General features: G+C 45.9%; 3 protein-coding genes across 3 annotated transcripts; 1 reads left to right on the top strand and 2 right to left on the bottom strand.

The window, feature by feature from the left end:
* Positions 1 to 4,798: 4,798 nt before the first annotated feature.
* LOC125506919 (CDT1-like protein a, chloroplastic) lies at positions 4,799 to 9,355 on the bottom strand. The gene is made up of 8 exons (XM_048671628.1): positions 9,181 to 9,355; positions 7,746 to 8,098; positions 7,535 to 7,654; positions 7,225 to 7,453; positions 6,170 to 6,835; positions 5,471 to 5,648; positions 5,280 to 5,367; positions 4,799 to 5,170 (listed from the first exon to the last, which is right to left on the bottom strand). Exons 2-8 carry the CDS (start codon positions 8,081 to 8,083, stop codon positions 5,113 to 5,115), a joined length of 1,677 nt encoding a protein of 558 aa, XP_048527585.1. The 5' UTR covers positions 8,084 to 8,098; positions 9,181 to 9,355; the 3' UTR covers positions 4,799 to 5,112.
* LOC125506930 (UPF0415 protein C7orf25 homolog) lies at positions 9,337 to 12,524 on the top strand. Its single transcript, XM_048671637.1, has 3 exons — positions 9,337 to 10,464; positions 10,786 to 10,952; positions 12,076 to 12,524. The coding sequence occupies exons 1-3, from the start codon at positions 9,337 to 9,339 to the stop codon at positions 12,281 to 12,283; spliced, it is 1,503 nt and encodes a 500-aa protein (XP_048527594.1). The 3' UTR covers positions 12,284 to 12,524.
* Positions 12,525 to 13,461: 937 nt separating this feature from the next.
* Positions 13,462 to 15,542, bottom strand: LOC125506911 (reactive oxygen species modulator 1). Its single transcript, XM_048671617.1, has 3 exons — positions 15,329 to 15,542; positions 14,372 to 14,409; positions 13,462 to 13,852 (listed from the first exon to the last, which is right to left on the bottom strand). Exons 1-3 carry the CDS (start codon positions 15,402 to 15,404, stop codon positions 13,739 to 13,741), a joined length of 228 nt encoding a protein of 75 aa, XP_048527574.1. The 5' UTR covers positions 15,405 to 15,542; the 3' UTR covers positions 13,462 to 13,738.
* Between the last annotated feature and the right edge of the window lie 12,249 nt (positions 15,543 to 27,791).

Below are 27,791 nucleotides of genomic sequence, written 5' to 3'. Positions count from 1 at the left end.
CTTTGAGAAGGGCAAGGACAGCGGTGGCTCATCGGAGTGTGACAATGCCTACCATAGCGATAAGGAGATGGTTGTCGCGCTGTCCACCGGCTGGTTCAAGAACATGGCCCGTTGCGGGCACTGTATTAAGATCACTACCAATGGCGACTTCGTGTACGCCAAGGTGGTGGACAAGTGCGACTCTGTGTATGGCTGTGATGAAGATCACAACTACGAACCGCCATGTGCCAACAACATAGTCGGCGCCTGTCCAGCAGTGTGGAACACGTTAGGGCTCGACCAGAACGTTGGCATGGAGGGCATCACCTGGTCTGATGTAACGCCCTCGATGCGGCTATAGCTCCCATGTGTCGAGGCACGACTTAGAGGCATAACCGCATTGAAAGCAATGTCGCAACTTAGGCAATCTTCACAACATCCCATGTAATATAGATAATAAAAGGGGAGATACATAGTTGGCTTACACTCGCCACGTCAATCAAAGTACATAAATAGCATTACAACATTCAAGCACTCATGGCCCGACTACGGCGCCAAAATAAAAGATAAACCCAACATGCGACACGGTCCCGATCACCCCAACTGGGCACCACTACTGATCATCAGGGAAAGACACATAGTATCGGCGTGAGTCCTCGTCGAACTCCCACTTGAGCTCAAGTGCGTCATCTGGAACGGAATCATCAGGCCCTGCATCTGGTTTGGAAGTAATTTGTGAGCCACAGGGACTCAGCAATCTCGCACCCTCGCGATCAAGACTATTTAAGCTCATAGGTAAGGCAAGGTAAAAATGTGGAGCTGCAGCAAGCGACTAGCATATATGGTGGCTAACCTATTCGCAAAAGAGAGCGAGAAGAGAGGGCAAAGAGCGTACGAGTAACTAAAGGACAACCTACGCAAGCATTACTCCAACACCGTGTTCACTTCCTGGACTCCGCCGAGAAGAGACCATCACGGTAACTCACACGGTTGATTCATTTTAATTAAGTTAAGGTTCAAGTTATCTACAACCGGACATTAACAAATTCCCATCTGCCCATAACCGCGGGCACGGCTTTCGAAAGTTCAAATCCCTGCAGGGGAGTCCCAACTTAGCCCATGACAAGCTCTCATGGTCAACGAAGGAATAGACCTCCTCCCGAGACATTCCGATCAGACTCGGTATCCCGGTTCTACAAGACAACTCCAACAATGGTAAAACAAGTCCAGCAACACCACCCGCTCTGCCGACAAATCCCGATAGGAGCTGCACATATCTCGTTCTCAGGGCACACCGGATAAGCTAAGCGTACGGGAGCCAACGTAACCCAAGTTGCCAAGGGACGGCCCCGCACGGTGCTTTAGGTTGGACCAACGCTCAGAGGAGCACTGGCCCGGGGGTTTAAAATAAGATGACCCTTGAGTCCGCGAAACCCAAGGGAAAAGGCTAGGTGGCAAATGGTAAAACCAAGGTTGGGCATTGCTGGAGGAGTTTTATTCAAGGCGGACTGTCAAGGGGTTCCCATTATCACCCAACCGCGTAAGGAACGCAAAATCCGGGAACATAACACCGATATGACGGAAACTAGGGCGGCAAGAGTGGAACAAAACACTAGGCGAGAGGCCGAGCCTTCCATCCTTTACCAAGTATATAGATGCATTAAGATAACAAGATAATATAATGATATCCCAACAAGTAAATAATGTTCCGAATAGGAACAAGCCTCCAATCTTCACCTGCAACTAGCAACGCTATAAGAGGGGCTGAGCAAAGCGGTAACATAGCCAATCAATGGTTTGCTAGGACATGGTGGGTTAGAGGTTTGACATGGCAATTTGGGAGGCATGATAAGCAAGTGGTAGGCATCGTAGCATAGGCATAGCAAAAGAGCGAGCATCTAGCAAAGCAAAGATAGTAGTGATTTCGAGGGTATGATCATCTTGCCTGCAAAGTTGTCAGAGTTGACTGGATCCTCGAAAGCAAACTCAACGGGCTCCTCGTTAGCGAACTCGTCTCCCGGCTCTACCCAAACAAGACAAACAAGCAAAAGGAACGCAATCAACCACGTGAAAACTCAAACAACATGATGCAAAGATGGTATGCTATGCGGGATGCGATGCGGGATGCATATGCAAGATTTGTCAAGAGATGCATGAACCTGGCCTCAACATGGAAATCCAAGTGTGCCACTGGAAAGATGAGATGAAAACGCTTGAAAGCGATATAAAGAACGCCGGAATTGGAGTTACGGTTTGGAAATGGCAAGCGATTCAAAAATGACACCGATCTGCGATTTACAGCAAGTAGCCATCTAAATGCAACAAGATGAACATGCTACAGCACTCAAACATGGCATCAAAATACATGGCAGGGATCCATTCATGATGATTAACAAAAGATGAACACTGAGCTACGGCTAATTCATCCATTAACAGGTTCAAACAAGCATGGCAAAAAATGCATTTGATAAACAGATTTCAGACTTAGTGAAATTAACACTTGTCTGGAATTTCAGATCAGATAGCATACTTTGGAGCATGAAAACTATATGCTACAGGACCTGAACATGGCAAAGTAAAGCATGGCATGGAGCTACTCAAAGAGCTTAACAAAAGTCCCTTGGTGACCTTGAGCCGAAAGGGATCAGAAAATACATTTGCAAGCATGTGAACATGGCAAAAACATAATCAGATCACAGACTTGGTGAAAAACTGGAGCATGCAAATCAGAAAACAAGTAGGCATGTTAACGAGCTCGATACACTCACTACAGAGCAAGTCATGACAATCTAAGCATATACCCATCAATAATACACATTATACAAGCTAGACATGGTAAGAACATTAACATAGCATGCACAGATCAATTACAACATCCTCGGCAAAATCGCTAACAAGTAAACAATCTGCCCAGATTCACGAAATAGAAAAAGTAGAGCTCGATTGACTCAAGCTAGGCTGCTTCATAATTGCAAACAAAGACATGGATGGATAGAGCACTACAAGATTAACAAATCATCCTTACTGATCATCCTCAAAAGAGGCACGGATCACTAGGAAACAACATGAACATATGGCATATTGAGATAAACAGATCAAGGACTTAGTGGAAATGCTAAGTCCCTGAAATCAGCATTAACGAATGCTCCACTTTGCAAGCTTGTGCTAGTCACCACACACATCACAAAAATACATGGGTTGCACCTCTGGAAAGATGGCAAAACATATAATAAAACACGTGTAGAGCTCAGGGGCATATCATGCACACAATAATCATGGCAAAAATGACAAATATCTAATTGGAGCAGCAGATCTGACAATTATCTCAAATAGCACTTTTCCAACAGCATTTTGGACATCAAGATGAACTCAAATGAAAATGATGCAGTGAGATGAAATGATGTGCTCTTTGAGACGAACATTTTGATATGCTATATGACCAAAACGGAGCTACGGATGCAAAGTTACGATGCAATGAACATGACAAAATAATTAGGGTTTCGGGCAAAAAGTCAACCCGAGACAAATCCCAGATCTAGATCCGGCCGGGCGCGGTTTACGAGGATCGCCGGAAAGACTGTTCACCAGGGGCGGGGACGATGTCGGAGCTCGTTGGAGGCTGCCGGAGGAGGAGAAGACGCCCGGGGCGGCGGTGGCGATGGCGGTGGCCGGCGAGGCAGGTCCGGCCGCCGGAGGAGGAGCGGGCGGCGCCGGCTTCCAGCGAAGTGACGGCCGCCGGCGTGGAGGAGCGGACGAACGCCGGCAGGAAGGCGGCGGATGGCGGCGGGCGAGGCGAGCCGGGAGGCGGCGGGGCGCGCGGGCCTCGGGGGCCCCGTACGGGCCTCGCGGGCCGGCGGCGCGGGGCGGTGATGTGGTCACGGGGGCGCCACGTGGCGGCTGCTCGTTAGACGGCGGCGGCGGGCGGACGCGTCCGGCGCCGTCCGGACGTGTCCGGTGGCGGCGGAGACGAATTTTTAGGGTTTGAAGGAGGGGATCCGGGATTTCGAGAGGGTGGTCTTTATATAGAGGTAGAGGGAGCTAGGAGTGTCCAAATGAGGTGCGGTTTTCGGCCACGCGATCGTGATCGAACGCTCTAGATGATGGAGAGGGTTTTGGTGGGTTTTGGGCCAAATTGGAGGGGTGTTGGGCTGCAACACACACGAGGCCTTTTCGGTCCCTCGGTTAACCGTTGGAGCATCAAACGAAGTCCAAATGGTACGAAACTTGAAAGGCGGTCTACCGGTAGTAAACCAAGGCCGCTTGGCAAGTCTCGGTCCAATCCGGAAATGTTTAATCCCCACACACGAAATAAAGGTAGAAATGACCACCGGAGGAGAACGAAGTGCCGGAATGCAAAACGGACAACGGGGAAAATGCTCGGATGCATGAGATGAACACGTATGCAAATGCAATGCACATGATGACATGATATGAGATGCATGACAACGACAACAACATACGGAGACAAAAACCCAAACCCGAGAAAATAAAATAACTTAACGCCGGAAACGGCAAGAGTTGGATTACATATCGGGTAAATCATATCCGGGGTGTTACATCTGACGAGTGAGCACCTTCGTTTTCAAAACAAAAGTAGGCGCAGGTTGCTGGCTGTGCTCGTAGCACTTTGTCCGTTGAGTGTCATGTATATAATTTTCGTTGTCATGTCCTATAGGGAGGCCAGATTATGTATATGATTGCGTGATTTTATAAAATAAACAGTGCAGCCTATGGTTTAGCACCGACGATAAGTTCTTGTGTGTGATCTTCAAGCATATAATAGTGAGCAGTGTGGTGCATAAAGAATTTGGAGACACAAAACATACACATCATTCACATTTGCAGGAGTAACTTAAGTGGTCACAGAGCAGATACCAAAGACAGTTAACACCATAGAAAACATTTTGTCGAATTCTACAGAGCATGCAAGAGATTCTCTTGCACGGTTGCATCTAGGTTACAGCATTCAGCAAATGGTAAGCAACCAGAGTTCAGTGCTCCATTCAGCAAAAGCTAGTATTTCGGTAAAGCACTCGATGTGCAATCCAGATGATTCCATATGCTGGTCAAATCCCGAGAAATCAGCACATACAGCTTTTTTAGGTTCTTCGGCTTTGCACAGATTGTCTCATCTCAAATGACTTCTGTGAGTCTTTCCCGAACTGACTTCTGATCTGGTATTTGCTTAATGCTGACATGGGTAAAAAAACGGTGTCAATACTTAATGCCTTCAATAAAATATTTATAACTACAGAACACATAAAATTGTGCTAATAAACAAAACATCACATGGGGCTTGCCTGTAAAGAATTTCTCCACCACGTAGCTCCTTTGATATCCAATCAGGAGAGAGATCTTCTAAGATATGCAACTGTTCTTCTATCTCTCCTGTTAAGTGACAGGCCAGACATGGGAAAGAGAAAGGACAATAAGTACAGCTTTGAGAAAGATTGAGTACAGAAAGGTTGGAGCAGCTAGATCAACTATGTACCTGTCTCTTCTATCTCCAAGTTATTAGCAAGAATATTGTGAAAGAGTTCCTGTTTAGTGATTAGTGAATTCTTGGTTGATCCAGAGATACCACAGACTATGTCGAATGTGACACGTAAAGAATCTAGCTTTTCCTGGGAATTCATTGAGGATACTTGATTGGTTTTGTTATCATTTTCCTGCAAGTAAGGTGCTAGGTAAGTACATGAAATATGGAAAATGAAGACAATAACCAACGATGACTACGTAAGTACATTCTTTCTTATACAGTGCATTTTCACCCTGCAGTGTGCCTCAGCTCAGGTTATGATATCCACAAGATAATTGGCATTTTACTGCTAGTTACCAGTACTCTAATGCTGACTAATTTCGAAGCATAAATTTTTGAAGCAAATGAATATACCTTTTGGCATTACTTCAACAACAACAAAATTACTGCAGAATTGTTTAGTACACTGCCAACCTTCTTACTCGCTAAGAGGTTTATTCGATACAATTTATACTATAATCATGTTTATGAGAATAAAATGGCATATATGATGCATTGCACAGTCAAAAATTTAAATCAATGAGAATGCAGCAAACATATCTGTTATGTAGTTATGCAATTCCTGATGGCATTTAAGAAAATCATCTTCCAGTATGCATTAACCCATATGCGAAAACACATATATCCAGGCATAAGAATAAAGTCACATACCACGGTAAAAGTAAATGCTTCTTCTGGGAAAAGGCATTTTCCAGTTGTAACCTCAGGTTCTGTGATAGAAGTCACCCCATCCTTGTCAAGTTTTGAAGTGTCAGGACCATGATCAGAAGGGCTTTCATCAAACTTTGATGGTGAGAACATTATTAGTGATCTGCGGGCTGAATTGGTAGATCGTGGTTCAGAGCCAGGTCTACTTGAGGTTTCATGTTTCGCAACTAGAGTGGGCAATGGCCTTTTTGGTGTCTGCATTGCCGGTGTTTCAGCCATCGATGGTGAATTTGAGATGCCTTGCTTTGGTGTACTGTTTTCACAGAAAGAGATCGAACGGCGGCTTGGAGTATCAGAAATATTGGTACTGACTGGAACCGAGACATGCTTGTTAGAGCTTCTATCTGGACCTCCGGTATCATCAGCACCCAGGGAGGTCACTTCTACTGGATCAGAAAGTAGTCGAGTCTTTTCAGTAACTTTAGTAATACTCTTCTGGGACATAAGTTTTTGAAAAGATTGTGGGAAGTGAGAAGCATTTGAAAATCCATTTTCCGAGGAAAATTCAAGAACTCCTTCAGCAGAATGGCCATTATGCAGTGCATCAAGATATAGCCCCTCCCTTAAATTAAAGGGTTCTGGTAGTGTGGCCTCAGGAACATCGATATCCTGCATACATAAAAATTCCAACAAGAATGCTAAGAAAATGATCATGACCATAAAAAGGGTTATTAGAGAAGAAAAATAAGGAACTAGAGTTGAGAGGCTTGGGGGTGCTCCAAGCATGTTACAGGACATGTCATACAGCAAAAACTATTAAAGATGAAAAATAAGGAACTGCGGTTCAGAGGTCTTAAGGTGCTCCAAGCAAGTTACAGGACATGTCATACAGCGAAAACTATTAGAGATAAGAATAAGGAACCAAGTAAGTTTGAGGATGAAACAGACGATGAAGCTGTTGGGAACTGCGATTGAGAGGTCTTGAGGTGCTCCAAGCAAGTTACAGAGTGTGTCATACAAAAACAAAGGAAAACTAGCAGTTGAACTAAGTTTAGTACCTTATGATGAGATCCCAAGAAGCATAAAAGCTTTGAGCGAAAAGCCTCACAAATTGCAATGGCTGGAGACTCTTGAGGATTACTACATTCCACAGCGTCCTTCAGAAGTGTAATTTCCATGTCAGCATACATGCATAGGCTTTTCTGATCATGCAAGAGTATCCTATTTATCTGGATTGCTTCTGGGAATAAATGCTTCATCTGGGCCAAATGAGAGTACAAGAACTTTCTGCAATGAAGAACAAACGTATCAGACTCCAATATATGGATAATGATTTTACAGACAGACATTTCTCGTTGTCATTAATACCTCTTAGTGAGTACTTCCACCTGGGTTGCAATGTTGGTAAATGTAGTCATCTTCTTCCTCAGGCGCAGCAACCTTATAGAACTCTCCATCCGGTTGAAAAGAGTAAGCAAATTCTTGTGTCTGACATTGTTAGAAAAAGAACGATGGACAATCAAGGCTAGGCAGCAAAAGGATGCATCATATATGAGATGAAAATAGAAAAATGTCTCACTTCTCAAGAAGTTCATTTGAAACTGGAGATTGGCTGCCATCAGGCAAAGCAAATTCATTATCATCTTCATCGTCTGTTTCATCCTCATTTCCCAACAGCTTCTCAGCTAATCTGTCCTTGTACCTCTCTGAAAGTAAATTAGTTGCCAATGAGCTGACAACAATCTCCTCCCTTCCAGACTCAGGCTTCTCTGGAGTTGGTGATTCAGTTCTTCTCCCAGAATCATCCATATCAGGTTTCATCTTCTGCATAGTTGCAGGGCTAGTTGAATTGCTATCATTAGGCATTTGATTAAGTCCTTTCTCGACGTCAACTTGAACACTTTTCCCCTCGACCATTCTCAGCTCCAAGCGCTACAATAATGGACTAATGATGTATTAGACATCTTTCTTACAGTAATGTGTTCTAAAATCAAACAGAGCACAAATGGGGCTTGCATACAAGTACATTGGTAAGTTGCAATAAAAAGTACAGTATAGCACTAAGAAAACGTAGAGAAATAGCTATATCAACCTCTTTAGTCATAGTATCTCCTAGGTTTACTAAATTACTGATGACACACACACACCAATAAAATCTAGTCCTCATGGTTCCAACACAAACCATCTTTACAAACAAAAGTGCCGAATTTCTGATGCAAAGTCTCTACTTGTGTAAATATATCTAAAATGTAAACTAGCACCAAATTGTGCTAGCCCAACTGCAGCAAGGATGGGAGAGAGGAACATGGGGTTTGGTATATAAGTTCCAAAAAAACTAGGGGTTTGGTTTTGCTGTGAGCTTAACAGGGAACTCTGAAGCAGAGAGGAGAGGATAGAAGAGAGATGTGACTATGGAGTGACAGAGAACACAGGTAGCGGCTGTGCAAAGAAATAAAAGGAGGGGAACCCTAAACTTCCCCTTCTGTGGTCTGTGGCAAGTAGTTCTAGCCTAGGAGGTTCCAAACTCCTGGTTAACACCCACCAAATATGATAATTGCAAGTAGTGCCCAATATTGGTACCAAATTTTGCGATGGCTTGCGAGGCTAACCACGGGATAGAATATATCCACTAGACGAACAACCAGAACTGAACCAAGAGAGAGGGAAAATATCAACAACTACCTGTTGCTCCCCCAGAGTAAGATTCAAAAGTTAGACAGGGAAATTCAGCGTAGCATTCCAATTTTAAACGGAATCTGACAAATACCACAAACCCTAGGCGTTTCTCCACGGCTCGTGACAGCATAGCCTGAGCAGTGGCCGGACGAATCACCGCGCGACTCCGGCCACCACAAGGCATGGCGCCCGGATGCAAAACATAGCACGCCACAGAACGCACGAAACAGAAACGACGGGACACGCCGAATCGACGAGACGAAGCACACATCGATGGTGGCGGCACCAAATCGGGATGTGCGAAACCAAGGAGAGGGTGTAGATCTAGAGAAACGTACCGGCGAACCGAGATCCGGAAGCCCGTGCGGTCTCGGATCCAGCGAGGCACGGCGCTTCGGGCGAGCTAGCTCGCCGTGGGAGCGGCCGGCGGCGGCGGGAGTTCGTCGCTTGGGGGGTGGGAATTGGAGAAGGGGGAGGCGGCCGAAAGAGACCAAATGCCACGGTGCGGTTTCAAAATGACCCCAGCCCAACGGTTACATTTCTGGCCTTCTTATACGCCAGAACGGACGACTCGTTTGGGCCAGTCGGCAACTAGGTCCAAGGCCTCCGCCGCAACTGGGCCGGCCCGCCTCGACCCACGCCTGGTTCTTCCCCAACTCGACGCGAATCCGGCCGCCTCCTGGTTCCTGGAGCAGAGGAGCGCCGCAGCGAAAATGGCCGAGCCTCCCGCCGCCGCCTGCCCCACCGAGCTGGAGCTCGCGCGGGCGCGGTGCCGCGCGCTGCACGATCGCCTCGCCGCGTCGCCCTCCCTGCCGCGCCACCCCGCTCTGCGCTCCCTCCTCCGCCTCGTCGCGGCCGAGCTGCGGTTCCTTGCCTCGAGTAGCCACCCCGACCCCGCCAGGCCGCTCTCCTCCAACCTGCCCCACCTCGCGGCGCTCCACCTCCTCCTCACCCACCCCGCCGTGCGCTCGCCGTCCCGCCTCTCGCCCCTCCCGGGCGTGGACTTCGCCTGCGCCTTCCGCTCCCGACCCGCGTGGGTGCTCCTCTCCGCGCGCAACCCTTCGGGTTTCCAGTGGGTCCCGCGCAAGGGCCTCAGCTCCCGCGTCGCGGCCGTGTTGGATGCCGCGCGCTCCGCTCCGCCGGCAACCCGCCCCGAGAAGCTGCTACTCGCCTTCGCCCGTGGCGTCGGCGCGGACATCGTGTTCGGGCTCGCCGATGAGTTCAGGGCCGTGGAGGTCGACTTGCTAGCGGAATTCGTTGGCGAGGCCGAGGACGACAAGGAGGAAGACGGCTGGGTTAGCGTCAGCTTCCACCCCAATGAGGAGATAAGGCGCTTTAGGGCGTTCGAGATTGAAGTGGTGGATGGTGGTGGTGAAGTATTGTTACCGCCACCGCTCCGGGAGGTGGAGGAGGGGAGCGGTGACCAATTGGAGGGTTGTTTGTTTGCTGACTTCTTGGGGAAGATGAGGATGAACTCCATGGAGATGGTGAATCTAGACACAACAGCTCTTATTGCAATAGTATCAGGTATCAGCAATGGCGGGGTGGGGAAGCTGATGGGTGCACCGGAGGCGGAGACCAGGGCCAGGTTCAAGTGCAACTACAAGTTCGTCATGGATCAGGTGCTTTGGAAACATTTGATTTTCAACCTAGAAGAGTGTGTTCATAAATAATCTAGTTCATCTAGTTAATTGACTTCGAGTTTCTAATGCTGTTTGATAAATCCTGACTGTAAATATCGACAAAATTAAAGTGCATACTATACATCATATGTTTCTATAGTCCACTGAAGATGATAAGCAGAATTCAAAAGTACATAGGATGTATTCATATTGCTATGAGCGAAACCTGTTTATTCAAAAACACAAGTAGAGGAATATTTGCCAATAAGAGCTGTAAATCTTGTGTTGAACTTAATAGGATGTATTCATACTTTCTCGCAGGTGCAATCCGAGCTCCAGTCTCCAATATTTGTTGAGCTGGGGAAAGCAGTGGACGGAAAGAAGTGTATCATATGTGAAGCGGTTAACTCAGAGTTCAACGAAATTGTTTCAATGTGTGGTGGGCCAGAGGAGAAAACCAGAGCAAGTCAATTACTGAAACAACTTATGTGAGCCTTCTTATACAACTTTGTTTCTATGAGTTACGCAAGCATAAATTCTTTATATTTCGTAATTCTAATGGGCCTTTAATTCTCCAGTATCAACTCTAGTTTTCAATGTTTATTACATGACCTGCCTTTATCTGGTCAAGTTCATTTAACCACCTACATTTGCGATCAGAGGGAATATTAGATAACACTGATGCCCCTTTATCTGTCTAGTATAAAGTCTAGTTTTCAGTTGTGATTCCATAGCCTACCTTTGATTTCGCAGCAGATTTACTCGGTAGTTTCTTTCTGCTTCTGATTTTGCAGTCATTTTTCCTTCTTATTTTTGAAGGGAAAACTTGTAGTGCAGACTTGATCTAGACACTTTGTAAGTGTGACAGAACTAGAAGAAAAAAGTGAGAGAGAGATATTTGCCATCAGAAAATAAAGGGTGTTTCCATGTATACAGAAAGTTTGATCTGAACTCTAATTCACTAATTCATTATCAGCTTCCAGTTTCATGACCAATTCATTTTTAGCCTTCGGTCTGTTACATTTGCTTAGTGATGCTGGAAAAAGTGTTAACTTCATTACTTCACTTCACGTAAAGGGGACCTATTTTGGTGTCAACAAGCTAGCTTCTTACACAGTTTTCTTGGTTGATGACGATGCCCTTTTTTGTCCTACCTTTTTGTATTTCTGTGTCACTATATGTAAGCTAGAGAGGAATATATTGGGAGATAAATAGCATTGTGAGACCCTACGTTGTCAGCACGGTATACGTTCCATTCTCCATTTCAATCCCGTCATTGTACTCTCATACTCGAAGAAGGATATGTTCAGTGTGTTCGTCCTTTTATCACACTGATGGTCATTTCACTCTGTTTACCATTCAGTATTCATGTAGCCTTGGTTGGTATTCTTGTCTCTTTGTTGGCTTGTTAATTAGCTAAGCTTTCTCTTGATCACACAAATATGCAGCCATCCATATAATATTGCTAAACTAGGAAACTATAGTTGTCCGTTCTCTCTGTTTACCGTATATTGTCATGTACCGTAATTTTATGCATGTGAATGGTCTTCAATTCTGTTTGCCCCGGTCAGTCATCTACCGCATACTTAGCAAGTGCTTTTGGACCTGCAGAATTGTGCCAGACAGTCCTTCAGCACGTATGATGGATCTTCCAACAACAAGGAAGCTTGCCATGAAGAACAAGGTTGTTTTTGGTACAGGTGACCGCTGGCGTGCTCCCACTTTGACTGCTAACATGGGGTTCGTACGAGCTGTTTCACAGTCTGGTATGCCTTTGTTGACCATTGAGCACAGACCTCGTGCCCTGATCGGCTTGTGAAGGCAGATAACCCCATAGTTTAAGTATTCCAAACCGAATGTAAGAGTCCTGAAGTTGTAACCAGCAAGTGTGTTGTAGTCTTAGTTCAGTCGATCCCATATTTTTGAAATGGCAGATAATAAGGCATAATGGATATCTCATGTCTCTGTACATAAGATTGTACTATAGCTACTAGTAAAATTGATAGGCTGAAACAGTGATGTGTGTATATTAAGTACTTCAGTTTGTTGGTTTGTCAAAATGTCCTGTGACATAACTCTTGTAAGGCCTGGTTCGGTTTGGAGAGGTTTGAAGGGGTCAAAGGGGATTAAATTCCTTGCAATTCAAAATCCCCCTCAGTCCTACGTGCATTAAACCAAACAAGGCTTAAACAATCTTAACGCTAGCTTCCACGTGGATCCTGGATCCACGATACTCTTGCAGGGCGTTCGCTGCGGGCTCGAACTTCTATATGGAACATGCTATGGATGCCCCGGCCATGGCGGCATTTGCCTATTGAAGGGGGGCTCAGCTTGCGAATGATCTGAAAATTTTCTCCTTGTGATCGAATGTGAATCGTGCAAACAATCTTGAACCCCTCAGATTACTGTGAGACAGGAGGAGCTGTGGTTACCGACAATCAAGCATTGTGTCCCGGAAGTAAATGGAGTCACACATGAGCCTGATCCCATCCTGATTTCCTTTTCCCCTGTATTGTACTCCCTCCGTTCCCAAATATTTGTCTCTCTTCTCAAATATTTGTCTTTCTAGAGATTTCAACAAATGACTACATATGAAGCAAAATGAGTAAATCTACGCTTTAAAATATGTCTACATACATCTGTATGTTGTAGTCTATTTAAAATGCTAGAAAGACAAATATTTAGGAACGGAAGGAGTAGGTAACAAACAATTTGTTTAATTATAAGTAAACGCCAAAGTTGAAAAGAAGAACAAGGCGCGCGGCTAAGGATGAGTGAAATTTTACGTTCTGTAAAAACGCCACCTAGAGTCAGGCAAGAACTTGCACATTCAACTGGTCTCTTTCAAAAACTGTTGTCTGGATTTATAGACATGTTTTAGTGTTTTTTGGTATGTACTCCACATTGAAATATCCAGACCATCTTAGGAGTATTTGTAAACAGAGGGAGCATACACAACATCAACAAAACGTCACCTTCCCCTCACCCCGTTCAATGTCAGCAGAAAATGGTTTATTTCTTTTACTAAGAACGACAAAGTGACTTTAATACAACAATAAGTCTTTTTCTCATGAATCCTGCTTTCACCACTTAAATTCTCATACAGATGATGAAAGATTTTATTTTCACATCAACAGTAGCGCAAACATATCAAAAACCAGGACCGAGTAAATAGTAGCAGAACTCCACTGTTCCTTCAAGATCAAACAAATGTTTTACCTAAGACAAGACAATCCTTTAAAACCTAGTAAAACCAGAGGTAACTTGACGTGATCTAGTAATTTTTCCCACAGTGTATCAAGCTCCCAGCTCCCAGGAAAAGCCCGAATACCGCAGCGCTGCCAACAGTGGCCTGTCCGATGTGTCTGATCTTCAGCAGCCCAGGGACCTGAAACAAAATCAGATCACACCGGTGAGCACTCGCAAATTCAATGACGCGTTTGCTTGTAGATTAAATTAAATCAGCTAAAACAATGCAGGTGAAGTGATGTGATGTGTTTCATACAGCAAATTATAAACTGGTAGATTTAATGCTTACTTTGCCTTTTTTTCAGGATTATGATGTAAGTTTTGCTTTCAGTGTGTTGTGCGTTGAATAGTAGCATGTTTAATTAAAGAAAGCTTTGAAATTTCAAATACTAACTGTTGACTAGCGCAGGCTTTTTTTAGTTAATCATTTAAAAAAAGATATGAGGTGGCTGAGGTGGAAAAATGAGAGTTATGATTATAAAAGATAAAGAGCAGAACAGTGGCTGAACTTCTAATTTACTGATTTTGAGCACCATATAAACTAGTAATTTCTGAACTTTAACACATCAAGTGTGGCATGAAAATACAGACCCAAAAAAACAAGTGGTGGTGTTCTACCACAAAGTAGCTCATGTATTAAAAAGCAAAAAAAGATTACCCTCAATCTGATAGCGGCATAAGTCCCATACACAGCACCTGCACAAAAAGGGGGGGAACATGCCCATTAATTCCATGATATTAATTTCATATCCTACGCCAGCACTTGAAGTTCTGAAAACTAAGAAGAAAACACAAACCAAAAAACAACAATAAGCAGCTCCCTCATAATTGCATCAAGAGATTGCTAGTAGGCGAGTAGCTCTAGAACTGTTAAGCTGAAGGAGCAAACTAAGAATACTGAGAGCATCCATAAGAGCGCTAATTATTCAGCAGAACAGCCAGTTGTGCCTCCAATGTCCAAAAACATGACTAAGCAGCATATCTAACCTTTTGTGTTTCCACGAGCATTGTTAAACAGAAGGAGTGGAGCTATTACTACTTGTCAACATCAGTTGCCAAGATACACCATCCAAACAACATAAAAAGTCTTTAACTTGTGTTATCACTTATCAAGCCCAGAACTGTGTAACTAGGGCCAGAAACTGAATATTCTGATCTGTCACGCATTTCACATTAGCATCAATGACCCTATAATATTACTCGTCAGAAAGTAACCAAGAAGATCTAGTCATCTTCTCTCACCAGTGGCCCGAATTCCTAACCACCACCACCAGTCGAACACCTACGACAGGGGTCAACAATAAAAGCCCAACACTTGAGCGAGCAGCCTCCAGATGCTCAGCAGCAAGTCGTCACAGACGTCTGCTTCCACCGCGAGGAAATCTCCTACTTTATGATACAACAAGATTTCCTACCGGACGCAACAGCTCATGGGCCCACATCACAGCCTGAACCTACTACGCGGATGTCGCAGATCAGCAACTAACCCCACGAATCAGTCCTGGCCCTGAACGAATTTTGACCAAAGCCTAGAAGCGAAATCGGACCAGCGCCGGGCGGATTGGCACAGGGCCAGCTAGGGTTTAGGGTTTTAGGTAGGGAGGGAGGAGCTTACCGACGGCTCCGCCGACCGCGCCGCCGATGGCGACTCCGGCGCCGATGCGCGCCAAGCAGCTATCGCTCCTCGCCATCGCTTCTCCTCCCTTGACGCCGCCGCCGCTCTCCTCCTTTCCCCACGGCACCTTCTATTTCTTGCTTGGTTATTAATCTGACTCAACGCAGCGTCTGCTTATGGGCTGCTTGCCTTGCGCGTCTGTTCGGGGCTTCGGGCTGCATCTGGCCTTGGTTTTATTTCTGTAGGATTGGGCCCGTGTTTAGATACGGACCGTCCGATTTTTTGTGTAACGTACGGGCGGTATGAAGTTTTCTTGGAGCGAAACTAAACCAAAATGTTTTCTTGGAGGAGATAAAATATATTTTTTCTTGGAGTATAAGTTTTCTTGGAATCGAAGTATTCACTAGTAATGTGTAGCACTTTACGCAAAAAAAAATAGTAATGTGTAGCACAATGAATTGAAACTTTTCTAAAAAAAATCCCAATCATTATGGGTTTGGATTTATGTTTTTTGAGATATCAAGGAAAAAGTATTTTTCTTATTAGAAACGAAAGAAAGTCCTGCAACTACTTATAGGATTTCATATGACAGACGACATTTTAGTATCATTTTTATCGTTAAGAAAATGATGGATGTCAATACACATATGACGTTTCCTGGGGGTAAACCAAGCGAACGGTTGTTCCCCCAGCCAGGTAGGAACGAACAAATTGTTTTAGTTTGCTAAAAAAATCACTCTCTGCGAAATGCTACAGAATTGTCATGCGAAAATAGGCTAATTTTTTGTGTTGTTGTATAAGGATTTATCATGTTCTAAGTATAAAAAAATACATGATGTATAAAAAGTTTGTCACAAAACTGCCATACATTTTCAGAGATTTGTCATAATTACAACATGGAGAATTGCCAGCCTAAAAATATAAAATGATAAAATTGTCATGATCAGGATATGCCATACTTGCTGAAGGAAATTGTTATGCTACATCAACAGGAAAAAAAGTGAAAAATTAGCAAGCTCTAAAAACAGAAATTGTCATTCTGAAATGTGTTCGCTGAGATTGCCAGATTGCAATCCTGAGCAAAGCATTCTTATTTCGGAGACCTTCCTCGCTCTCCTGCCCCCCCCCCCCCCCCCCCTGGCGGCCCCCGCTTGTCCGCTTTGGGCGACTCGGGCGGCGACTAGGGTTTCCCCGTCGCGCCGCCGCTCCCTCACCCTCCCTCCCTCGCCGCCACCTGAGAAAGCCGGCGGATCCGCTCGCGCGGCCGGCCGTGATGGTGGCGGCGAGGCCTCGGTCGCTCTTTTCCTCGAGGAGGACCTCGGATCTAGGGCGGCGGCCCTTCTTGGCGAGGCGGCGGCGTCTTCTCGGCCGGCGTCGTTTGTGGGGTGCTCTGGCCGGCGGCCTCGACCACGCGGGTGGTGAGACGACGGCGGGTGGCGGCGGCGGCGCGAAGGTCTTCCCCTCCCCGTCAGATCTGAGGATGGCTCCTTTCCCCTGTCTCCCTCGTCCCCGCCGCTTCTCGTCGCCTCCCTCCGAGCGCCGGTATGATGTGGGTGGGTGTTCAGTGGTCTGGTTTTGGGCCGCGGGAAACCGTTGGCCGGCTTGGCCGGCCTGGCAGCATCGACGTCCCCGACGCCGTCTCCTCCTTGGAGGTGCTGCAGAGGTCTTTCCCCTTTCCACCCCTGTTCCTCCTCCCGGGTGAAAGCCCAAAATCCGGCTTGGATTGGGCGGCGACGGCGCGATGTGCGTCGTGTCTTCCTTGGGGGCGCCGCCTGGGGAGGGTTGCGTTCAGGTGAGGGGTTCATAGGTCGGAGCTTGGGTGGCTTGGGTGGTCCGGTGACGGCGGTGTCACATTCTCCTCGTTGGCTTGTCGGTTTACTTGATGCCTCTGCTGCCTTTCTTCAGTAGCTGCACCTGGTGGTTTTCCTGCAGCTCTCCGGCGTTCTAGGTTGTGGCGATGCGGCAGTCGCGGAGTGCTCGAATGTTCAAGTGGTGATGTGCTGCGGCTGATCCAGGTCCCGAAGCTGGCACGTCCCCTGCTCTAGGGTGAGCGTCTCTCAAGTCCGCCGGGTACGGCGCCTTGCGAGCCATGGCGAGAGGGAAGGGTCCCTCTGCGGCGAGAGAGACAGCGGATGTGTGTTGTCTTTCTATTTGGGCGTTGGTCGAGCTCACTTGCCACACTCTGTTGCAAGCAGATCCTCGTCGTGCTCGTGTGTGCCTCACCCCTAGATGGCTGTTTGGCTGTAGTCTTCGGCTAGGACAAGCTTCGAGCTCTGTTTTCATGTATTCTTTTTGAGCTTGTGCGACCCGTTGAGTTGTAAGCCTCCTAGAGTGTCCCCTTGTATCGTTTGGTCGTGGGGTCTGTGTGTTTGTATTTCTTGGCCGGTTGATGGTTTTGTTAATTCAAAGTCGGGCTCTTCGCGAGCCTTCGTTCTAAAAAAAGCATTCTTATTTCGTCGACTCGTAGTTCACTCGGAGGGGTGTGAGGGCCGAACGCTCTAGGATTCACGTGCGGGACCCGACGTGCCTGAGGGTCTTTGCTCTGGAATCATTAAAAATCTGATGTGAAATTTTTAACATTACCAAAAATATTTTTTTAACACAGCACAGAAGCAAGCGCTCATAAATACCTGCATACACTCACCCCTATGAGCACCTCCGAGAGACTGAGCCGACATATTATCTTGAGATTTACGAAGTTACCGTAGGCGCCTCGTCATCGACGGGAACGTCTCCCACCACTGAATGCGCATCGTCGGAAATCCTAAAATAAATCCAGAAATAATGCGAGCATCAGGACTTGAACCCTGGTGAGCTGGGGATACCACTTCCCTCTAACCATCCAATCACAAGTTGGTTCGCAAATGTTTTTTTTTATAATGCACTATTTTTCCCATTCTTGCCCAATGGTATCTTTGTATTGCCACATGTTGATCGACACTATCATTTACTATTATTAAAGGGGGTTTGATGGTGGTATGTGTTGGATAACGCGGTAATTTCAAAAAAAATTCCTAGGCACATGCAAGATCATGGTGATGCATAGCAACGAGAGAGGAGAGTATCGTCTACGTACCCTCATAGACCGTAAGCGGAAGCGTTATGACAACGCGGTTGATATAGTCGTACGTCTTCACGATCGACCGATCTAGCACCGAAGATGCGGCACCTCCGCGATCTGCACACGTTCGGCTCGGTGACATCCCGCGAACTCACGATCCAGTAGAGCTTTGAGGGAGAGCTTCGTCAGCACGACGGCGTGATGACGATGATGATGTTGCTACCGGAACAGGGCTTTGCCTAAGCACCTCTACGATATTACCGAGGTGGATTATGATGGAGGGGGCACCGCACACGGCTAAAGATCAATGATCAGCTTGTGTGTCTATGGGGTGCCCCCTCCCCTGTATATAAAGGAGTGGAGGAGGGGGAGGGGCCGGCCTCCTAGGCGCGCCCCAAGGGGAGTCCTACTCCCACCGGGAGTAGGATTCCCCTTGCCTTGTTGGATTTGGGAGAGAAGGAAGGAGGAGGGATGAGGAAGGAAAGGGGGCCAGCCCCCCTCCCAATTCGGATTGGGCTTGGGGGGGCTCCTTTGCTCCTTTCCCCTCTCCCCCACTAAGGCCTAATAAGGCCCATATACCTCCGGGGGGGTTTCGGTAACCTCCCGGTGCTCTGGTATACTCCCGTTTTCACCCGAAACTATTCCGATGTCCAAACATAGGCTTCCAATATATTGATCTTTACGTCTCGACCATTTCGAGACTCCTCGTTATGTCCGTGATCAAATCCGGGACTCCGAACTACCTTCGGTACATCAAAACACATAAACTCGTAATACCGATCGTCACCGAACGTTAAGCGTGCGGACCCTACGGGTTTGAGAACTATGTAGACATGACCGAGACATGTCTCCGGTCAATAACCAATAGCGGAACCTGGATGCTCATATTGGTTCCTAAATATTCTACGAAGATCTTTATCGGTCAAACCGCATAACGGTATACGTTGTTCCCGTTGTCATCGGTATGTTACTTGCCCGAGATTCGATCGTCGGTATCTCAATACCTAGTTCAATCTTGTCACCGGCAAGTCTCTTTACTCGTTCCGTAATGATACATCCCATAACTAACTCATTAGCTACATTGTTTGCAAGGCTTATTGTGATATACATTAGTGAGAGGGCCCAGAGATACCTCTCCGACAATCGGAGTGACAAATCCTAATCTTGATCCATGCCAACTCAACAAACACCATCGAAGACACATGTAGAGCACTTTTATAATCACCCAGTTACGTGGTGACATTGGGTAGCACACAAAGTGTTCCTTCGGTATTCGGGAGTTGCATGATCTCATAGTCATAGGAACATGTATAGTTATGGAGAAAGTAATAGCAACAAACTAAACGATCATCGTGCTAAGCTAACGGATGGGTCAAGTCAATCACATCATTCTCTAATGATGTGATCCCGTTAATCAAATGACAACTCATGTCTATGGTTAGGAAACATAACCAGCATTGATTCAACGAGCTAGTCAAGTAGAGGCAAACTAGTGACACTCTGTTTGTCTATGTATTCACACATGTACTAAGTTTCCGATTAATACAATTCTAGCATGAATAATAAACATTTATCATGATATAAGGAAATATAAATAAAAACTTTATTATTGCCTCTAGGGCATATTTCCTTCAGTCTCCCACTTGCACTAGAGTCAATAATCTATTTTACATTGTAATGATTCTAACACCCATGGAGTCTTGGTGTTGATCATGTTTTTCTCGTGAGAGAGGCTAAGTCAACGGGTCTGTAACATTCAGATCCGTATGTATTTTGCAAATCTCTATGTCTCCCTCCTTGACTTGATCGCGGATGGAATTGAAGCGTCTCTTGATGTGCTTGGTTCTCTTGTGAAATTGGGATTCCTTTGCCAAGGCAATTTCTCCAGTATTGTCACAAAAGATTTTGATTGGACCTGATGCACTAGGTATGACACCTAGATTGGATATGAACTCCTTCATCCAGACTCCTTCATTTGCTGCTTCCGAAGCAGCTATGTATTCCGCTTCACACGTAGATCCCGCCAGGACGCTCTGCTTGGAACTGCACCAACTAACAGCTCCACCACTTAATAAAAACACGTATCCCGTTTGTGACTTAGAGTCATCCGGATCAGTGTCAAAGCTTGCATCGACATAACCGTTTACGATGAGCTCTTTGTCACCTCCATATACGAGAAACATATCCTTAGTCCTTTTCAGGTATTTTAGGATGTTCTTGACCGTTGTCTAGTGATCCACTCCTGGATTACTTTGGTACCTCCCTTCTAAACTTATAGCAAGGCACACATCAGGTCTGGTACACAGCATTGCATACATGATAGAGCCTATGGCTGAAGCATAGGGAACACCTTTCATTTTCTCTTTATCTTCTGCAGTGGTCGGGCATTGAGTCTGACTCAACTTCACACCTTGTAATACATGCAAGAACCCTTTCTTTGCCTAGTCCATTTTGAACTTCTTCAAAACTTTATCAAGGTATGTGCTTTGTGAAAGTCCAATCAAGCGTCTTGATCTATCTCTATAGATCTTGATGCCCAATATATAAGCAGCTTCATCGAGGTCTTTCATTGAAAAATTCTTATTCAAGTATCCCTTTATGCTATTCAGAAATTCCGTATCATTTCCGATCAACAATCTACATATAATATCAGAAATGCTACGGAGCTCCCACTCAATTTCTTGTAAATACAGGCTTCTCCAAAAGTATGTGCAAAACCATATGCTTTGATCACACTATCAAAGCGTATATTCCAACTCCGAGAGTCTTGCACCAATCCATAAATGGATCGCTGGAGCTTGCACACTTTGTTAGCACCTTTTGGATCGACAAAACCTTCTGGTTGCATCATATACAACTCTTCTTTAAGGTATCCATTAAGGAATACAGTTTTGACATGCATTTGCCAAATTTCATAATCATAAAATGCGATAATTACTAACATGATTCGGACGGACTTTAGCATCGCTACGGGTGAGAAGGTCTCATCGTAGTCAACTCCTTGAACTTGTCGAAAACCTTTTGCAACAAGTCGAGCTTTATAGACAGTAACATTACCGTCGACGTCAGTCTTCTTCTTGAAGATCCATTTATTCTCTATGGCCTGCCGATCATCGGGCAAGTCAACCAAAGTCCATACTTTGTTCTCATACATGGATCCCATCTCAGATTTCATGGCCTCAAGCCATTTTGCGGAATCTGGGCTCATCATCGCTTCCTCATAGTTCATAAGTTCATCATGGTCAAGTAACATGACTTCCAGAATAGGATTGTCGTACCACTCTGGTGCGGATCTTACTCTGCTTGACCTACGAGGTTCGGTAGTAACTTGATCAGAAGTTTCATGATCATCATTATTAGCTTCCTCACTTACTGGTGTAGGAATCAATGGAACTGATTTCAGTGATGAACTACTTTCCAATAAGGGAGAAGGTACAATTACCTCGTCAAGTTCTACTTTCCTCCCACTCACTTCTTTCGAGAGAAACTCCTTCTCTAGAAAGGATCCATTCTTAGCAACGAATATCTTGCCTTCGGATCTGTGATAGAATGTGTACCCAACAGTCTCCTTTGGGTATCCTATGAAGACACATTTCTCTGATTTGGGTTCAAGCTTATCAGGTTGAAGCTTTTTCACATAAGCATCGCATCCCCAAACTTTAAGAAGCGACAACTTGGGTTTCTTGCCAAACCACAGTTCATAAGGTGTCGTCTCGACAGATTTAGATGGTGCCCTATTTAATGTGAATGCAGCTATCTCTAAAGCGTAACCCCAAAATGATAGCGGTAAATCAGTGAGAGACATCATAGATCGCACCATATCTAATAAAGTGCGTACGACATTCAGACACACCATTACGTTGTGGTGTTCCAGGTGGCGTGAGTTGCGAAACTATTCCACATTGTTTCAAATGAAGTACAAACTCATAACTCAAATACTCACCTCCACGATCAGATCGTAGAAACTTGATTTTCTTGTTACGATGATTTTCCACTTCACTCTGAAATTCTTTGAACTTTTCAAATGTTTCAGACTTATGTTTCATCAAGTAGATATACCCATATCTGCTCAAATCATCTGTGAAGGTGAGAAAATAACGATATCTGCCTTGAGCTTCAATGTTCATTAGACCACATACATCAATATGTATGATTTCCAATAACTATGTTGCTCGCTCCATTGTTCCGGAGAATGAAGTTTTAGTCATCTTGCCCATGAGGCATGGTTCACAAGTACCAAGTGATTCATAATCAAGTGATTCTAGAAGTCCATCGGAATGTAGTTTCTTCATGCACTTTACACCAATATGACCTAAATGGCAGTGCCACAAATAAGTTGCACTATCATTATCAACTCTACATCTTTTGGCTTCAATACTATGAACATGTGTATCACTACTATCAAGAGTTAGTAAAAATAGACCACTCATCAGGGGTGCATGACCATAAAAGATATTACTCATATAAATAGAACAACCATTATTGTCCGATTTAAATGAATAACCGTCTCGCATCAAACAAGATCCAGATATAATGTTCATGCTCAATGCTGGCACCAAATAACAATTATTTAGGTCTAAAACTAATCCCGAAGGTAGATGTAGAGGTAGCGTGCCAACGGCGATCACATCGACTTTGGAACCATTTCCCACGTGCATTGTCACCTCGTCCTTAGCCAATCTTCGCTTAATCCGTAGCCCCTGTTTCGAGTTGCAAATGTTAGCAACTCAACCAGTATCAAATACCCAAGCACTACTGCGAGCATTAGTAAGGTACACATCAATAACATGTATATCAAATATACCTTTCACTTTGCCATCCTTCTTCTCTGCCAAATACTTGGGGAAGTTCCGCTTCCAGTGACCACTTCCTTTGCAGTAGCAGCACTCAGTCTCAGGCTTAGGTCCAGACTTGGGTTTCTTCACTTGAGCAGCAACTGGCTCGTTGTTCTTCTTGAAGTTCCCCTTCTTCCCCTTACCTTTTTTCTTGAAACTGGTCGTCTTGCTGACCATCAACACTTGATGCTCCTTCTTGATTTCTACCTCCGTAGCCTTTAGCATTGCGAAGAGCTCAGGAATCGTCTTATCCATCCCTTGCATATTATAGTTCATCACGAAGCTCTTGTAGCTTGGTGGCAGTGATTGAAGAACACTGTCAATGGCACTATCATCAGGAATATTAACTCCCAGTTGAGTCAAGTGGTTGTGGTACCCAGACATTCTGAGTATATGTTCACTGACAGAACTATTCTCCTCCATCTTGCAGCTGTAGAACTTATTGGAGACTTCATATCTCTCAATCCGGGCATTTGATTGAAATATTAACTTCAACTCCTGGAACATCTCATATGCTCCATGACGTTCAAAACGTCATTGAATTCCCGGTTCTAAGCCGTAAAGCATGGCACACTGAACTATCGAGTAGTCATCAGCTTTGCTCTGCCAGGTGTTCATAACATCTGGAGTTGCTCCTACAGCGGGTTTGTCACCTAGCGGTGCTTCCAGGACATAATTCTTCTGTGCAGCAATGAGGATAATCCTCAAGTTACGGACCCAGTCCGTGTAGTTGCTACCATCATCTTTCAACTTAGCGTTCTCTAGGAGCGCATTAAAATTCAACGGAACAACAACACGGGCCATCTATCTACAACAACATAGACATGCAAAATACTATCGGGTACTAAGTTCATGATAAATTAAAGTTTAATTAATCAAATTACTTAAGAACTCCCACTTAGATAGACATCTCTCTAATCATCTAAGTGATCACGTGATCCGTATCAACTAAACCATGTCCGATCATCACGTGAGATGGAGTAGTTTTCAATGGTGAACATCACTATGTTGAGCATATCTATTATATGATTCATGCTCGACCTTTCGGTCTGAAGTGTTCCGAGGCCATATCTGCATATGCTTGGCTCGTCGAGTTTAACCTGAGTATTCTGCGTGTGCAACACTGGCTTGTACTCGTTGTATGTGAACGTAGAGCTTATCACACCCGATCATCACGTACGATGAACTGTAGCAACGGTGCATACTCAGGGAGAACACTTAGAGCATCTCCAGCCGTTGCCCCCCCCCGGGACGCATAAAAATCGCCCCCTGGGGGCGAGCCGACGATACAATCGGCGCTGGGGGCGGTTTTGCGCCCAGTCGTCGCCCCCAGCTCGCCCCCAGGCGCCGAAATTGGCCCATTTGCAGCCCCATTTCGGCGAATAAAGGGCCCATATGGGCAAGAATAGGCCCATATTCGGTGTGGTGCGCCGTGTCTCGGCGTTCAATTATCAACACAATTTTTTCTTACCACATATTTCATCACAGAAAAATCAAATACTTCAACAAAATAGTACAAAAACAAATAGTTCAATACAAATTATATAGTTCAACAAATAAAAACTCAAATTTCATCACATGGCGTCCCCCTTGAGCCTCCATAGGTGCTCAATCAGATCTTTCTGCAGTTGATGATGCACCTGTGGGTCACGGATCTCCTGACGCATACTGAGATAGGCAGTCTAAGTTGCTGGTAGCTGGTGATCAACTTCGGCTAGAGGACCCTTCCTGTAGTATGGTTCAGTGTCAAACACTGGGTCTTCTTGCTCGCTCTCGATGATCATGTTGTGCAAGATGACACAGCAAGTCATAATCTCCCACATTTGATCTTTGGACCACGTCTGAGCGGGGTACCGGACAACAGCAAATCGAGATTGGAGCACACCAAATGCCCACTCGACATCCTTCCTGCATGCCTCCTGAATCTTCACAAACCAGGCGTTCTTGCCTCCTGGCACAGGGTTTGAGATGGTCTTCACAAATGTCGACCATCTCGGATAGATGCCATCAGCTAGATAGTACCCCTTATTATAGTGTTGCCCATTTATCTCGAAGTTCACCGGAGGAGAATGACCTTCAACAAGCTTGGCAAAGACAGGAGAGCACTACAGCATGTTGATGTCATTGTGAGTTCCGGGCATACCAAAGAAGGAGTGCCAAATCCAGAGGTCCTGTGTGGCCACTGCCTCAAGCACCACACTGCAACCGCCTTTGGTGCCTTTGTACATCCCCTACCAAGCAAATGGGAAATTCTTCCATTTCCAATCCATGCAGTTGATGCTTCCAAGCATCCCAGGAAATCCTCTTGCTGCATTCTGTGCTAGGATCCGAGCAGTGTCTTCCGCATTGGGTGTTCTCAAGTATTGTGGTCCAAACACTGCCACCACTGCCCGACAGAACTTGTAGAAACACTCTATGCTGGTGGACTCGGCCATGCGCCCATAGTCGTCGAGTGAATCACCGGGAGCTCCATATGCAAGCATCCTCATCGCTGTCGTGCACTTCTGGATGGAGGTGAATCCAAGAGCGCTGGTGCAATCCATCTTGCACTTGAAGTAGTTGTCGAACTCCCGGATGGAATTCACAATCCTGAGGAAGAGCTTTCGGCTCATCCGATAACGGCGCCGAAATGTTTTCTCGCCGTGAAGTGGAGCATCGGCGAAGTAGTCGGAGTAGAGCATGCAGTAGCCTTCGAGACGATGCCCGTTCTTTGCTTTCACCCGCCCAGGCGCCGAGCCACCTCGCCGCGGCTTTTCATTGCTCGCCAGCAGCTGGGCGAGGGCGGCGAGCACCATGAGATGCTCTTCTTCCTGGACATCGGCCTCGGCTTCCTCCTCCAGCAGCGCGGCGAGCGCTTCCTCGTCATTCGAGTCCATCGCCGAGGCAGGCAAATCGCCGAACACCTTGCGCCCAGTAGGTGTGTACCCGCCGCTAAACTGCTCCTCCGCGGCCGAAAATGGCGGCCGGAAATGCCCAGCTGCTGTTGGAGGGGCTGCCATGGCGAAGCACTGCTATTTTTCCGGCGGGGATTGGCTATCTAGCGTTGAAGGGCAGCGGGCGGTGCCGGGATATAGCTAGTGGTGGCCAAGGGCGCGCGGGGGGGGGAGGCGAGTCATGGAAGAAAGCCTTGACTTTTCCCCTGACGGTGTGGGCCAGCCACGCTTTTTCCTTGCGCCGAAGCCCCCAACTGCTCCCCAGTGCGCCGGGTTCGGCCTGTGACCGCCGGGCGGAAAAAAGGGCCGAACCGGCGATTTTCGGCGTCTTGGGGGCGCGACTGGGGCGTTTTTTCGCGTCGGTGCCAAAAAAGTGGCCTGGGGGGCTGTTGGGGGCGCGGCTGGAGATGCTCTTATACCTTGAAATTTAGTGAGATATCATCTTATAATGCTACTGCCGAACTAAGCAAAATAAGATGCATAAAGGATAAACATCACATGCAATCAATATAAGTGATATGATATGGCCATCATCATCTTGTGCCTTTGATCTCCATCTCCAAAGCACCGTCATGATCACCATCGTCACCGGCTTGACACCTTGATCTCCATCGAAGCATCGTTGTCGTCTCATCAACTATTGCTTCTACGACTATCGCTACCGCTTAGTGATAAAGTAAAGCAATTACATGGCTATTGCATTTCATACAATAAAGTGACAACTATATGGCTCCTGCCAGTTGCCGATAACTGTGTTACAAAACATGATCATCTCATACAATAAAATTTAGCATCATGTCTTGACCATATCACATCACAACATTCCCTGCAAAAACAAGTTAAACGTCCTCTACTTTGTTGTTGCAAGTTTTACGTGGTTGCTACGGGCAGAGCAAGAACATTTCTTACCTACGCATCAAAAACCACAACGCGATATAGTGATTGCTTTTTGATCTTCAGAAAGAACCATGTTCATTGAATCCGATTCAACTAAAGCTGGACAAACAGACACCCACTAGCCACCTGCGTGCGAAGCACGTCGGTAGAACCAGTCTCGCGTAAGCTTACGCGTAATGTCGGTCTGGGCCGCTTCATCCAACAATGCCGCTGAATCAAGAATCAACTAGTGACGGCAAGCAATATGTATATACCCACGCCCACAACTCCTTTGTGTTCTACTCGTGCATATAACATGTACGCATAAACCTGGCTCTGATGCCACTGTTTGGGTAACACAGTAATTTCAAAAAAATTCGTACGCACACGCAAGATCATGGTGATGCATAGCAACGAGAGGGGAGAGTATCGTCTACATACCCTTGTAGACTGTAAGCGGAAGCGTTATGACAACGTGGTTGATGTAGTCGTATGTCTTCACGATCGACCGATCTAGCACCGAAGATACAACACCTCCACGATCTGCACACGTTCGGCTTGGTAACGTACCGCGAACTCACGATCCAGTAGATCTTCGAGGGAGAGCTTCGTCAGCACGACGGCGTGATGACGGTGATGATGTTGCTACCGGAACAGGGCGTCGCCTAAGCACCGCTACGATATTACCGAGGTGGATTATGGTGGAGGGGGGCACCGCACACGGCTAAAGATCAATGATCAGCTTGTGTGTCTATGGG

This window comes from Triticum urartu, chromosome 1 (assembly GCF_003073215.2).
Source record: "Triticum urartu cultivar G1812 chromosome 1, Tu2.1, whole genome shotgun sequence".
NCBI classification, from domain to species: Eukaryota; Viridiplantae; Streptophyta; class Magnoliopsida; order Poales; family Poaceae; genus Triticum; species Triticum urartu.
This window is presented reverse-complemented; position numbering and strand designations above follow the sequence as displayed.